General features: G+C 46.1%; 1 protein-coding gene across 1 annotated transcript; it reads left to right on the top strand.

The window, feature by feature from the left end:
- Positions 1-520: 520 nt before the first annotated feature.
- pwwp2a (PWWP domain containing 2A) lies at positions 521-7,560 on the top strand. Its single transcript, XM_044369639.1, is given in 3 exon segments — positions 521-1,321; positions 2,950-3,085; positions 3,087-7,560. Coding segments are annotated over 3 exon segments (2,691 nt in total). The 5' UTR covers positions 521-566; the 3' UTR covers positions 4,887-7,560.
- Positions 7,561-14,429: the final 6,869 nt, after the last annotated feature.

Raw genomic sequence — 14,429 nt, 5'->3', positions numbered from 1 at the left:
ATCCCACTACGATTCTTAAGGTCACAGATCAGAAGTCTTATTGATCACTAATCAATCCTTTCATCTGAGGGGTTCATAGTTATCAAAGGGTTTATTATTGTTTATTTGTGATTTCTCTTTCTATCTGATCAGGCCTTTCATATATTATTTATTATTATATATCAGGTTTTGGGTACACAGACAATAACTGTGATCAGATCAATTCATTTTGTTTTGGAGCTGCATGTCCAGCAGAGTGATAGTATAGTTATATGTTTCTGTTATCAGTTTGAAAAGCTCAATAATCAGCTAGTATATAATCAGATAGTACTTTACATTTTTAGACCAGTAGTTTATTGATGTTTTTATTGATCACATATAATTTTATTGTGTGTCTTGTAAAGACGTAGCGCCCTCTGGCGGCGGCCCGACGATTCATAGGCAGACAGAATCAGCCAATCAGAGGCGACGCTCAGCCTCGCATTATGTGAGTGACAGAGACTTCGACCAATAGCAGTGCGTCTGCGCAGCTGGCAGCGCTCAGTGAGGGCGGGGCGAGGCGCCGCTCGGCAGCACAGCGGAAGAAAATGGCGGCCGTGGCTGCAGAGCCAGGAGCTGCAGCTCCGACAACAACAACAACCGCGGCGACGGACGACGAGGGCCCCCCAGAACCGAGCCCGGTCGGCCCGGGACAGCCGGGAGCATCGCCGGAGAGCGACGGGACACGGGAGCGCGGCCCTGCTGCGGAGGTGGCTGTACCCCGTGAGGAGGACGGGGGGGACGGGGAGCAGCACCGCCATGTCAGGCCGGAGCTGCAGCCCGCGGCGGGAACAGACGAGCTGATCAATAACTTCCCGGGGGACCGGACCAGCACGGACCGGTTCTCTCCCGGGGTGCCGGGGGACCCAGAAGGCGGCGGGACTGTGTACCGTAGCATCCTGGCGGACCCGCAGCCCTCCGCCGTATTCCTACACTCCCTCCCGGCCGCCCCGCCCGTCCCAGAGGCCGGCCTGTCTCTGGCGGAACCGGCGGAACCGACGGACCGAGACCGGGGCTACACGGCTCTGGTCCAGCCGGAGCTGATGCCCGGTCCCGCGGAGGACGCCATGCCTGACGACCCGGACTCGGCGGGCTCGGAGGAGCCGCGGGAGTCCCCCCCCGGAGAGGGGGCCTCCCGACCGGAGCCCGCAGGAACGGAACCCGGTCCCGCCTGTGTGCAGGATCTGAGTCTCGGGTCCGAGGTCCGGGTCTGCCTGGATCACGTCATTGATGACGCGCTGGTGGTGTCCTTCCGGCTGGGCGAGAAGGTGTTCTCAGGTGTGCTGATGGACGTCACCAGGAGGTATGACGTCACAGCGTTATAGATAATTGATCATAATAATTTGGTATTGATTATCACTGATCAGTATAACGTGATTATTGATGATAACTGATCAGTACAACATGATATTGATTATTATTGATCAGGGTTGTGTTCAGTGTCGCTGTGAGAAATGAAACAGCAGCCAAGTGTCCTATCAAACTTGTCCATTATATAACATACTGTACTTAAATAAACACGGTTTAAATAACTATATACCATACTGTACTTAAATAAACACGGTTTAAATAACTATATACCATACTGTACTTAAATAAACACGGTTTAAATAACTATATACCATACTGTACTTAAATAAACATGGTTTAAATAACTATATACCATACTGTACTTAAATAAACATGGTTTAAATAACTATATACCATACTGTACTTAAATAAACACAGTTTAAATGTATAGAAGAAACTTACGGATCAATTCAAAACGCTGTGTTGAGTTTGACAGGTTTTATCTGCAGTATGACGCGTTCAAGTGTTTACTGATTCTGGGCAGAACTATGAAATAAACAGATAATGACGTTTAGTAAACAGTTGATTCACAAATTCACTTAAACACATAAATACACAGAAAGGAAACATGTCTTCTTACTGTTCATATAGTTTTACTAACTTACTTCTCTGCGTTGCTTTAATGTCTGACATTAATAAGACGAAGACGACGTCCCTGCTGACTGTCGTCACTGCAGAAACTCAGATTCACGGAGCTGACATTGAACGCACCTCAGTGGCTGCTTGTTACAGGAGGAGAACGTCTTTAAATGCATCATATCGTCATTATCTTGTAACTCTTTTCACGACTTTATAATGAACTTGGATTATTCATTTGCATGTGACGAGTTCCATGAACACACATTTATATACATTGAATTGTTTGATGACAAAATACCGTCTGTATGGTTACCATGGTTACCTCTATCTGATCATTATAATATGATTTTTACACTGTTGAAGTTTAACGTCTCTTTTAAAGAAGAAGAAGTTTTTACTTTTATTCTGTTTGTTGGATAAAAACAACACGAAGCAAGAAAACTGGTTTATTATTTTATAGGTTTGTCGTTAATAAAGATACATGGACTCATTTATTTATGACTCCTGCATTACTTATTATTGATAAATCAGCCCGTTGTTTTCTTGAGTAATCAATTAATTGTTTGATGTGTAGATCAGTGTCCAGAGACACGTCTTCCAAATGTCTAAAGATATTCAGAGATATTCTAACCCTTTACTTTCATAAAAGACTAAATTTATTTGTTTTGGTTTTAGTCCTTTAACAGATTTACAGCTAAATTAACAGGATTAGTGATAAACAGCCTCGTTTTTAACACCACTAACCCAGTTAACCCAGTTAACCCAGTCACACAGAACTAAATTAATATTTATTATTATAAATCCTGGAAACAGATTTCAGGTTCATGAAGGAAATTTTACAGGTTTGATTTGTGTCGTTTTATTTTGATGCTTTCGTTACACTGAAGCCGTTTAGTTTTATTTTGAAGCTTTGATCCATTTCCTGGTGAATCAACTGGTGTATTTGAGTCTTTAAGGTTCTCATCAGTGTGTGTGTGTGTGTGTGTGTGTGTGTGTGTTCAGGTTCGGGCCGTACGGTATTCCCATCACAGTGTTTCCCAGACGGGACAACCGGAGTCTGCCTCAGATGTCTCTTCAGTCGGACGCCATCGACGACCCGTCCCTCAAACAGGAAGAGGTCACCATCGGCCCCCCCCCCCCCTCCTCACCCTTGGATGTCCAAACCACCGCCGCTATTCCAGGAGGGGGCTCCGTACCCCCCTCCTCTGTTCATCAGGGACACCTACAACCAGGCCTTACCTCAGCCGCCGCCACGTAAGATCAAACGGCCAAAGCGGCGCTACCGCTGCGAGGAACCCACCTCCATCATGAACGCCATCAAGCTCCGCCCCCGCCAAGTGCTCTGTGACAAGTGCAAAGGTGTGGTAGCGTCAGGCGGGCACAGGGAGGCGCGGCGGGGCCCCGTGGATCTGAGGGGCGAGGAGGCGTCCCGGCGGCGGAGGCCAGCCGACGGACCGATCTCCTCTGAAGTCAAACGACTGAGGAGCGACGACAAGGGAGGGCGCGGCGCCGCCGACAGACGTGCGTCATCAGGGATACGCGTGTCATCGACATCTTCTTCTTCTTCATCTCACCGTGTCCTGAGGGGCGTGGCTTCATCTTCATCCTCGTCGTCATCCTCATCCAGCCGCATGCGTCTGAAGCTGAACTCCAAGAAGGTTCTGGCCAAAGGTTCTGCGGTGGATCGCTCCAAAGCACGGCAGGTTCTGAAGAAGCTGGCAAGGAGCTCGCAGCCGCCGCCGCATCGCCGACCCAAAGACCAGAACCAGAACCAGAACCAGAGCCAGGGCCAGAGCCAAGACCGCACCAAGGCCGTAACCCGAGCCGCCGCCCTGCAGAACCACAACCAGAAGGTCCACTTCACCCGCCGCCTGCAGCACCTCAGTGCGGCGGCCGTCGGCTTGAACACGGCGCTTCCTCCCAGAATGCGCCTCAAACCTCAAAGGTATCGTACTGATGACAGCCAGGTGCCCTCCTCCTCCTCCTCCTCCTCCTCCTCCTCTTCCTCTTCCTCCTCTTCCTCCCCGCCCAAACAGAGTGCTCGCACGTCGCCTCACAAACCTGCCTCAAGTCCCGCCTCCACATTAAACACAGCCCAAGCCACGCCCCTTCCCCCCGCCACAACTCCCCCCCCTCTCCTACCGCCTCCCCCCTCCTGTGCAGCCAGTGTTGCCATGGAAACTCAGGAGGTACAATCCGCTGAGGAGGAGGGGGCGGAGCAGGAGGGGGGAGGAGGTAACGAGCAGGTAGTGGCACCTCCTCCCCCCTCCTCCTCCTCCTGCTCCTCCTCCCTGGACTCCTCCCACTCACAGTGCAGCTCAACAGAGACCTTTGACCCCCCCCCTCCCGGAGACCCGCTCTCCTCCTCCTCTCTCCCCGCCCCCCCGCCCTCCTCTTCCACCTCATTAGCACCTCTGTGTCCCTCCTCTTCCTCCCCTGTGACCCCTCCCCCCAGAGCCGACGGCGAGGAGCCTCAGGTCGGCCGCGATGAGGAGGAAGAGGAGGGAGGTGAACTGAAGAGGCGTCGTAAGTCTTCCACGTCCTCGTCCTCCTCCTCGTCTTCGTCGTCGTCCTCCGTCTTCTCCAAGTCGGTGTCGAAGTGTTCGCTTCCTGATGGTCGGACGGTGTGCGTCGGCGACATCGTCTGGGCGAAGATCTATGGCTTCCCCTGGTGGCCGGCGCGCGTGCTCGGCATCACGGTGGCGCGGCGCGGGGACACGGGGCTGGCGGTGCGGCAGGAGGCGCGTGTCTCCTGGTTCGGCTCGCCCACCACCTCCTTCCTGCCGCTCTCCCAGCTGTCGCCCTTCCTGGAGAGCTTCCAGTCGCGCTTCGACCGGAAGAGGAAGGGGCCGTACCGCCGCGCCATCGCCGAGGCCGCCAGCGCCGCCAAGCAGCTGACACCTGAAGTCCGGGCGCTGCTCACGCAGTTCGAGACGTAGCATCAGCTAACGCTACGCTTCCCTTCCTACCCCGCCCCCTACAGCTCGGCCACGCCCACTACAGGAAGGAGTCCGTCTGTCAGAGACTGATACAGACAGGCGGACCACATTCACGTTTCTTTTTCCTGGAGGAGGCGGAGCTTCTGAGTTACCTGTCAGTGTTCAGGGCAGCAGGGGGCGGGGCTTCAGTTTCAGCAGGTGTTAGTCAGCGGCAGGTTTCGACTCGTCCCGGCGTCCCAGCGTCTCTCTCAGTTCCTTAAAGGGTCAAACACCAAATTTACATCTCACAGGTTCACTGTCACTGTTATGATGTCATAGTGATGTCATCAGCCGTGGAAAGTTTCCCAGAAAGCAGGTTTAGTGAAAACTCTGAGTTTGTTCAATCTGAGACGAGAGACCATGGCAACTTAAACTCTGGGTGAGTTACCATGGTAACGGACCCTGCTGCCGGCAGGTTAGCTTCACAGTTACCATGGTAACTGTGAAGCTAACCTGCTTCCTGGTTTCTGAGTTTCTTACAGAGTTTGACGTCTCGGTTCGTTCAGTCAGGTCAGAGTTCTCTGGGTGAGTTACCATGGTAACTTAAACTCTGGGTAAGTTACCATGGTAACTTAAACTCTGGGTCAGAGTTACCATGGTAACGTAACCTCTGGGTCAGAGTCGGTATGGAAGCTGGTCCGTTAGAGGAGCTTTACTGTCAGAATCTGAATCCTGGTCGGATGTTAGTTTGTTTCTCAGGACTTTCTAAAGTTTTTATGTATCAGTCGTTTCTTTGATCAGCGGTTCAAATATCAATCAGTGTGAATTGATCTTCAGCTCAGAATCAAAGCTCTTCACGTCCTTCTGTTATAACTCTGAGACTCTGTCGGTCTGTCAGAGCAGCTGCTGACCTCTGATCTTTATTACACATCATGTTTCATCTCAGTTAAATTTAAATGATCAGAACGAAGCTTCAGACACGTCGGATCAATGAATAATGATCTCTGATCGGTCCGCTGATGTAATATTGGAGATTATATGTTAATATTTCTGAGTGAGCAGCATCACTGAATGATGTTGAGCTGAGATACAAACAGACGTCTGAACATTTAACATCTGCTGTATTTTAATAATCATCAATCACATTATTATTGATCAGCCTGTGAGCTACAGTCACGTCTCTGTGTCTTTGATCTATTTATGTTTTAAATCTTCAGCTGCTGCTTCCTGTGTTTCCTCTGTCAGATTCAAACTGAACACATATATTTAAATGTAATGTAGCTGCAGCCTGATACACAGATTCCACTTTATCATCAATAAGCAAATGTGAGTCTGATAAACGATCAATATAGATTAATCTGATTAATTTCCCGCTCTGATTCAGGCTCTTTGTTTAAAGATAAATGTGCATCGTCTGCATACACATGCATTAATATCTCTGGAGGCTCTGCCTTTTATTAACCTGTTGCCATGGTGACTCGTAGTATCAGAGCTCCATTGATCATTGATCAGCTGATCAGTCAGAGTTTGTTAAACCTGCTTTCTGAGAAACAGAAAACTTTAAAACATTAGCTGCTGGTGGAACTGGAGGCTCAAATGAAAGACACGTCTAGATGCATCATGGGAAATGTAGGATATAGTGGAGTCTTCTGGAGTCTTAATTACTGAATCATTGATTTACACTAATCAATAATAAATCAACAAATAAAGATTCAGTCTTGTAAAAATAAAAGGATCCAGACGCCTTCTCATTTTTGTGCTAAGCTAAGCTAAGCTAGCCAGGCAAACACGTGATTGATAATTGGTTGATTAGAATGATCAGTGTTCTGATTGGACGCTATGACGAGTTTCAGTCCGACGTGATTGGCTGCGGCAGCATGTGAAACCCAAACGCTCACTTCCTGTTGGGTTGGGTCTGTCCAAACTGAGGCCAGGGGCCCAAACAGGGTCAAGATCTGAGTCAGTGCGGTCCGGGCTCTACAGGGGGTCCAGACCGAAGAATTGATCTCCAATGGAAACGCACTACAGTTGCCATGGAAACAATGTTCCTACATATCAGGTCCCTGTAGTCTGGGATCAGGCCTTCATTCAGACTTTCTTTCAGTGTTTGATCGGTCACTCTGATCAGGTATTAAACATATTGATCACATATTGATCATATTCAGCCGTCGGTTTGATCGTTTCTGATCAGCTGACGTCTGAATAAGGTTTCTCATCGTCTCGTATTTTGATTGGTCGTTTTTAACGTGATAGATTCACAGCTGCTGGGTGTGGTCATGTGACTGTGTTAAGCCAATCGGAGCGAGTTTTCTTTATTCAGACTTTGAGACGTGTGAAGCTCAGAGATGTTTAGTGGTGACGGCGTTCCCGACGTCTCACTCGCTCCCTGTTTTCAGCCTCAGACCTCAGTCCATCAACAGCAGACAGGTGAGACAGGTGAGACACACTGACCTGACAGGACAGCTGCTCTGCTCCCATGATGATGATGATGATGATGATGATGAAGGTGTATTTTCCCTCTCTGCTGTTGTAGTTCTCGGCTGTCGGACTCTTTTTACCGTCTGTTTGCAGATCAGAGATTCTGAACTAAAACTGTTTGGACAAAATAACGGAAACACGGACAGAAGAAAAGAGTCGACCTGTGTACATGTTTTTTTTCTGATGTTTTAAATCTATTAATAAACTGTCAAACTTCTCTTTGAATCGTCGTCGTTGTCATTTGAACTTTTCCTTCTTCTTCTGTGGTGATTTTACTGGAGGACTGGTGGCGGTGCCTTGCTCAGCGGCACAGCGGCCGCAGGCCTCACGGTCAGATTTTCTCACCTGCAAACAGATGTTTGGTAAATGAGTCTCCAGAGCTGTTTTACCCAAAATATCAGCAACAACAACATAATAAAATCATGTTTCTGTGAAGTTTTACTTCTGACATTTGAAATAAAACATGTTGCTGATTTTAGGAAAAACACCTCTGATAACCAGAGTGGGAAAATACCAGCAGGTACTGACTAAATACTGCAAAACAATCAAGTCCTGAGAAAATATGAGCAAAGACTGTTTAAACATGGTCAGGTTCAGGGTAAATACTGGATAAATCCCAGAAGATGCTGGGTGGATACTGGGAAACTGCCTGTAAGTCGTGTTGAAATACTGGGAACAGCTATTGGCCTGTTAGAGGATCAATTAGAGGATCATTATTTAATTATTTAATCCTTTATTTAAACAGGAAGTCTCACTGAGATCAAGTCTTCTTCCAGAGAGACCTGAGAACAAGAACTAACATGAAGGGTTTAAACAGGCAGATTACAGGTTGGATTGCAAATACGTGAGCAAAACAAAACTTTATACATTAGATTCCAGGTGGAAGAACAGCGCTTCACACAGCGAAGAGAAAACCAGTTAAAACCAGTAAAGAAAGTCAGAATAAAGTAATTAAGAGCAGTGACTTCGACTTCTTCGAAGCACCGCTGAAAGGTTTTCAGTTTAGTTTAAAAAGAGGACGATCTGTTTCAGACCTGAACCAGTTAGACCTGCAGAGTCTTACTGGTTCATCACTGGTCAGAGAGATAACTGTGGAGTCAGACATTTACAGGAAGCCTCAGCGCAGGTTTCTATCAGCTCCTACGTCTTTCTTCTAGTTGAAACTGGAGCAGCTTCAATCTGGAGAAGCTGCAGCTGGTCCAGATGCTTTTCTGGTTTTCCTGTGAGCAGCGTTACAGTCGTCTAGCCGACTGGAAACGAAAGCATGGACGAGTTCTTCAGCGTCCTCCTGAGATAAAAAACTCCTTACCTTGACCATATTTCTTAAATGATACAATCTGGTTTTAATTATGCTGCTAATGCGTCTCTGGACAGTAAGACGACATCAAGGTGGTTCACGAATAATAAAAACCGAGATAGGTCTTGGTCTACCACGTCTCTCCACCTAACCCTAACCCTCTCCACTATAAAGGGACAAACGCTGCACTTAGATCCAATAACACTAAAATAGAAACTCTACTGTTGTCACTATTTATCCTGAAGTCATTAATAACTTTGACTGAAGCTGTTTCTGGACTACAGTTAGCTTGAAAACCAGATCGGTAGAGATCCTGTATTTTGTTGGTCGATTAACTGCTTGTTGACGACTTTTTCACTAATTGTTCTTAGAAACGGGAGGTTAGAGATCGATCCGTAGTTATTAATAATAGAGCTTGTAAAGAGGTTTTTACAACCACAAATATCTTTAGATAAACAGTTAAAAGGACACGTGGGTCTGGGATCAGTGGAAGAAGTTAAGACTCGGAACCAACGGTCCCAAACTTTGCTACAGGAGGAGCGCAAGGGATTATGGGAATATTTGCCCTAATAGTCATCATTTTGTTGTGAAAGGAGGCTGTAAAAGTGAAACTAGTGAGTGAGTGTAACTTTGTTTGCAGCAGATGTTATAAGTTCTGTATTGAACCAGAGAGCGGCGGGAACGAGCCGGCCTTATAAACACAAACACACACTGATGCTCACTGGACAATAACAGCAGGATGAAGGACAGGTAGTGAATAAAGTTTGGTGTTGTGTGAAACACAAGCAGGTCTGAGTGAGTCCTGGTCCCAGTCTTTGTGGATTTAATGATGGTTTGATTATCACAATTTAATTCATGCAATTTATTAAATAATTTATATGTTAGAAAATGAACAACAATCGTAGAGCAGGAAACATGACGCTGACCCCTGACCCCTAACCCCCGTGAGGATTTATCTTATTCAGGGTTCAGGAGCAGTGTTCTGACCGCTCGGTGTCTTCCTGACCTTGAAACCTGCTTCGAGTGTTTGTGTGGTGTTTTAGTGACCAGCAGAGCGCACCGTGCTCAGGTGGGAGGTTCATTCACAGGAAGCAGCCAGATGTTTCTAACATCAGTCTGCTGCTTTGGTGGTTTCACCAACAAGAGCAAACTACTGCCTGCAAATATAGATAGTAAAATAGTAGATTAATGAAATATAAAGAAGTTATTTCAGTGAAACACTCCGATCACAATCAGCACAGAAAATAACATTTAATGTGGTGAAAGCAGGAAAGTCAGTGAATCGATCTGCAGTGATCAATAAATGACATGTTGGTGAATCTGCAGGTGTTTCTACTGCAGGACTGACATGTTGGTGAATCTGCAGCTGTTTCTACTGCAGGACTGACATGTTGGTGAATCTGCAGGTGTTTCTACTGCAGGACTGACATGTTGGTGAATCTGCAGGTGTTTCTACTGCAGGACTGACATGTTGGTGAATCTGCAGCTGTTTCTACTGCAGGACTGACATGATGGTGAATCTGCAGGTGTTTCTACTGCAGGACTGATGTGTTGGTGAATCTGCAGCTGTTTCTACTGCAGGACTGATGTGTTGGTGAATCTGCAGCTGTTTCTACTGCAGGACTGATGTGTTGGTGAATCTGCAGCTGTTTCTACTGCAGGACTGACATGATGGTGAATCTGCAGCTGTTTCTACTGCAGGACTGACATGATGGTGAATCTGCAGGTGTTTCTACTGCAGGACTGACATGATGGTGAATCTGCAGCTGTTTCTACTGCAGGACTGACATGATGGTGAATCTGCAGGTGTTTCTACTGCAGGACTGACATGATGGTGAATCTGCAGGTGTTTCTACTGCAGGACTGACATGATGGTGAATCTGCAGCTGTTTCTACTGCAGGACTGACATGATGGTGAATCTGCAGCTGTTTCTACTGCAGGACTGACATGATGGTGAATCTGCAGGTGTTTCTACTGCAGGACTGACATGATGGTGAATCTGCAGCTGTTTCTACTGCAGGACTGACATGATGGTGAATCTGCAGCTGTTTCTACTGCAGGACTGACATGATGGTGAATCTGCAGCTGTTTCTACTGCAGGACTGACATGATGGTGAATCTGCAGGTGTTTCTACTGCAGGACTGATGTGTTGGTGAATCTGCAGGTGTTTCTACTGCAGGACTGACATGTTGGTGAATCTGCAGGTGTTTCTACTGCAGGACTGACATGTTGGTGAATCTGCAGCTGTTTCTACTGCAGGACTGACATGTTGGTGAATCTGCAGGTGTTTCTACTGCAGGACTGATGTGTTGGTGAATCTGCAGGTGTTTCTACTGCAGGACTGACATGTTGGTGAATCTGCAGGTGTTTCTACTGCAGGACTGACATGTTGGTGAATCTGCAGGTGTTTCTACTGCAGGACTGACATGTTGGTGAATCTGCAGCTGTTTCTACTGCAGGACTGACATGTTGGTGAATCTGCAGCCTCTGAGAAGCCGTTCATTAAACCAGCAGGCTGCAGCTCGTTATAACTTAACATTCTGTCTTTTTATGATTAACACGTCGGGTTTGCAGAGTTCAACCAACGTGAGTTCCAACCAGTGTTGCCTGTGTGTCGTCAGTGAGCAGAAACAAACAGACGGCTGCCTCACACACGAGTCTGTTGCATTAGCTCCACCCACCCTCTCTGGTAGACCAATCACTGCTGGGTGATGGAAACGTATCGCACCCAGTTAGTAATAATCATGATCCTGCAGGTGGCCGCCGTCGTGTCCTCGTTCTGCGATCGAAAGTGACGCAACAGACTTTTATGTAAATGAAAATCTTTAAATAATAAACTATGAGACCATTTACATCAGTCTGATGTCATCATAGAAACGCTTCACCAAATTAATGTCTTTATTTTAGTAACTAACTGAAGAACAGATCATCTGTCTGCAGGCTGCAGATTCGTGCTGACGTGTGTTCGTGTCATGACTCTGAACCTTCCAGACGTTTCGTTATCACGCTTCACTGTGATTGGCTCAGCTGTTTAAGAGCTATGAGAGCAGTGATGTGATTGGCTGAGAGAGGATTTAATAATCTATACAGTCACTGCTGCGCACGCATGAACCAGAACAGCATGAGACGGATCAATCAGGCTCATCAATTAACTTCAGATCACGAACTTCAATATAAAATCTCATGAAGGAATTATTGTTACACTGAGGATCATCAATAGTGTTTATTATTGATGATGTTAAAGATCTGCTTTCATATTGGAAACAATCAATCAATCAATCAACAGCACAGATTTACTCAAAATATATAAATATAGATACAAACAGAAACTCTCTGATGACATCATCAGTAACACCTGTCTCTCTCTCTCTGATGACATCATCAGTAACACCTGTCTCTCTCTCTCTGATGACATCATCAGTAACACCTGTCTCTCTCTCTCTGTGATGACATCATCAGTAACACCTGTCTCTCTCTCTCTCTCTCTCTGATGACATCATCAGTAACACCTGTCTCTCTCTCTCTGATGACATCATCAGTAACACCTGTCTCTCTCTCTCTCTCTGATGACATCATCAGTAACACCTGTCTCTCTCTCTCTCTCTGATGACATCATCAGTAACACCTGTCTCTCTCTGATGACATCATCAGTAACACCTGTCTCTCTCTCTCTCTCTGATGACATCATCAGTAACACCTGTCTCTCTCTCTGTGATGACATCATCAGTAACACCTGTCTCTCTCTCTCTCTCTCTCTGATGACATCATCAGTAACACCTGTCTCTCTCTCTCTCTCTGATGACATCATCAGTAACACCTGTCTCTCTCTCTGTGATGACATCATCAGTAACACCTGTCTCTCTCTGTGATGACATCATCAGTAACACCTGTCTCTCTCTCTCTCTCTCTGATGACATCATCAGTGACACCTGTCTCTCTCTCTCTCTGATGACATCATCAGTAACACCTGTCTCTCTCTCTCTCTGATGACATCATCAGTAACACCTGTCTCTCTCTCTCTCTCTGTGATGACATCATCAGCAACACCTGTCTCTCTCTCTCTGATGACATCATCAGTAACACCTGTCTCTCTCTCTCTCTGATGACATCATCAGTAACACCTGTCTCTCTCCCTCTTTGTGATGACATCATCAGTAACACCTGTCTCTCTCTCTCTGATGACATCATCAGTGACACCTGTCTCTCTCCCTCTGATGACATCATCAGTGACACCTGTCTCTCTCTCTCTCTCTGATGACATCATCAGTAACACCTGTCTCTCTGTGATGACATCATCAGTGACACCTGTCTCTCTGTGATGACATCATCAGTAACACCTGTCTCTCTCTCTCTCTCTGTGATGACATCATCAGTAACACCTGTCTCTCTGTGATGACATCATCAGTAACACCTGTCTCTCTCTCTCTCTGATGACATCATCAGTAACACCTGTCTCTCTCTGATGACATCATCAGTAACACCTGTCTCTCTCTCTCTCTGATGACATCATCAGTAACACCTGTCTCTCTCTGATGACATCATCAGTAACACCTGTCTCTCTCTGTGATGACATCATCAGTAACACCTGTCTCTCTCTGATGACATCATCAGTAACACCTGTCTCTCTCTGTGATGACATCATCAGTAACACCTGTCTCTCTCTGATGACATCATCAGTAACACCTGTCTCTCTCTCTCTGATGACATCATCAGTAACACCTGTCTCTCTCTCTGTGATGACATCATCAGTAACACCTGTCTCTCTGTGATGACATCATCAGTAACACCTGTCTCTCTCTCTCTGTGATGACATCATCAGTAACACCTGTCTCTCTGTGATGACATCATCAGTAACACCTGTCTCTCTCTCTCTGCAGCACCACGTCTCTGAAGAGCTGCTGATGCTGAGAATCCTGCACTGTCATTGGCCGAGTCTGTGGGCGGAGTCAGAGCGACTGATGATCAATCAACGATTAATAATTATTTAAGTGAAGAGTTTATATTTATAAAGAGAAACATATTGATCAGTATTGATCTGTCCTCTGTGAGAGGCTCAGCATTTCCATGAATACCAGTTCAGATCAATCACAGGTTTAATTTGCGTCCTCCAATCAACGCACCGATTGATCATTTATCAGCAATCGTTGACCAATCAGTGCGCAGATTCACATTTTATTTTTTTATGTTCATGGTGAATTTTCCCATTTTTACTGCTACACCTGAACACACGTGAACACGATGGAGCGAAGACAGACACGTGGCTCCGCCCCCATCGACACACCTGTCAGGTGCAGTTTGGATCAGAGTTTCTGCAAACTGTCGCTCAGAATCACAGCAGAGTGACACATCAGTGCAGAGACATGTTAGCCTAGCTTAGCACAAAGACTGGCAGCAGGGGGAAACTGTTAATGGTCTTAACTGGTCTGAACTGGTTTAAACTGGTCTGAACTGAAGGTTTTTTATTTGTCTGAATCAGCTGTTCGTCGTCCCACAGTTTTATTTTCTTTGATGTGAAAATGATGCAAATATGTGAAGACAAACAATAATCTTATTATTATTATTATTATTGTTATTATTATTATTATTATTATTATTATTATTATTAATGTAATTATTGTAATATTCTGTACAAACTGCAGATGATAAATGCAATAAAAATGTTGCATGTGTGAAACCAGTTTGCTTGTTTTATTGATAATCAGTCGACTAGAACTCTTGATTTCCTTCATTTACCGACTAAAGTGTGAAAGTTGAGTTGTGACATCACGAGGACGATGTGAAGATGAG

This window comes from Thunnus albacares, chromosome 13, assembly GCF_914725855.1.
Source record: "Thunnus albacares chromosome 13, fThuAlb1.1, whole genome shotgun sequence".
Classification (NCBI taxonomy): Eukaryota; Metazoa; Chordata; class Actinopteri; order Scombriformes; family Scombridae; genus Thunnus; species Thunnus albacares.
The sequence above is the reverse complement of the archived record's forward strand: the minus strand, read 5'-3'. Positions and strand labels throughout refer to the sequence as shown.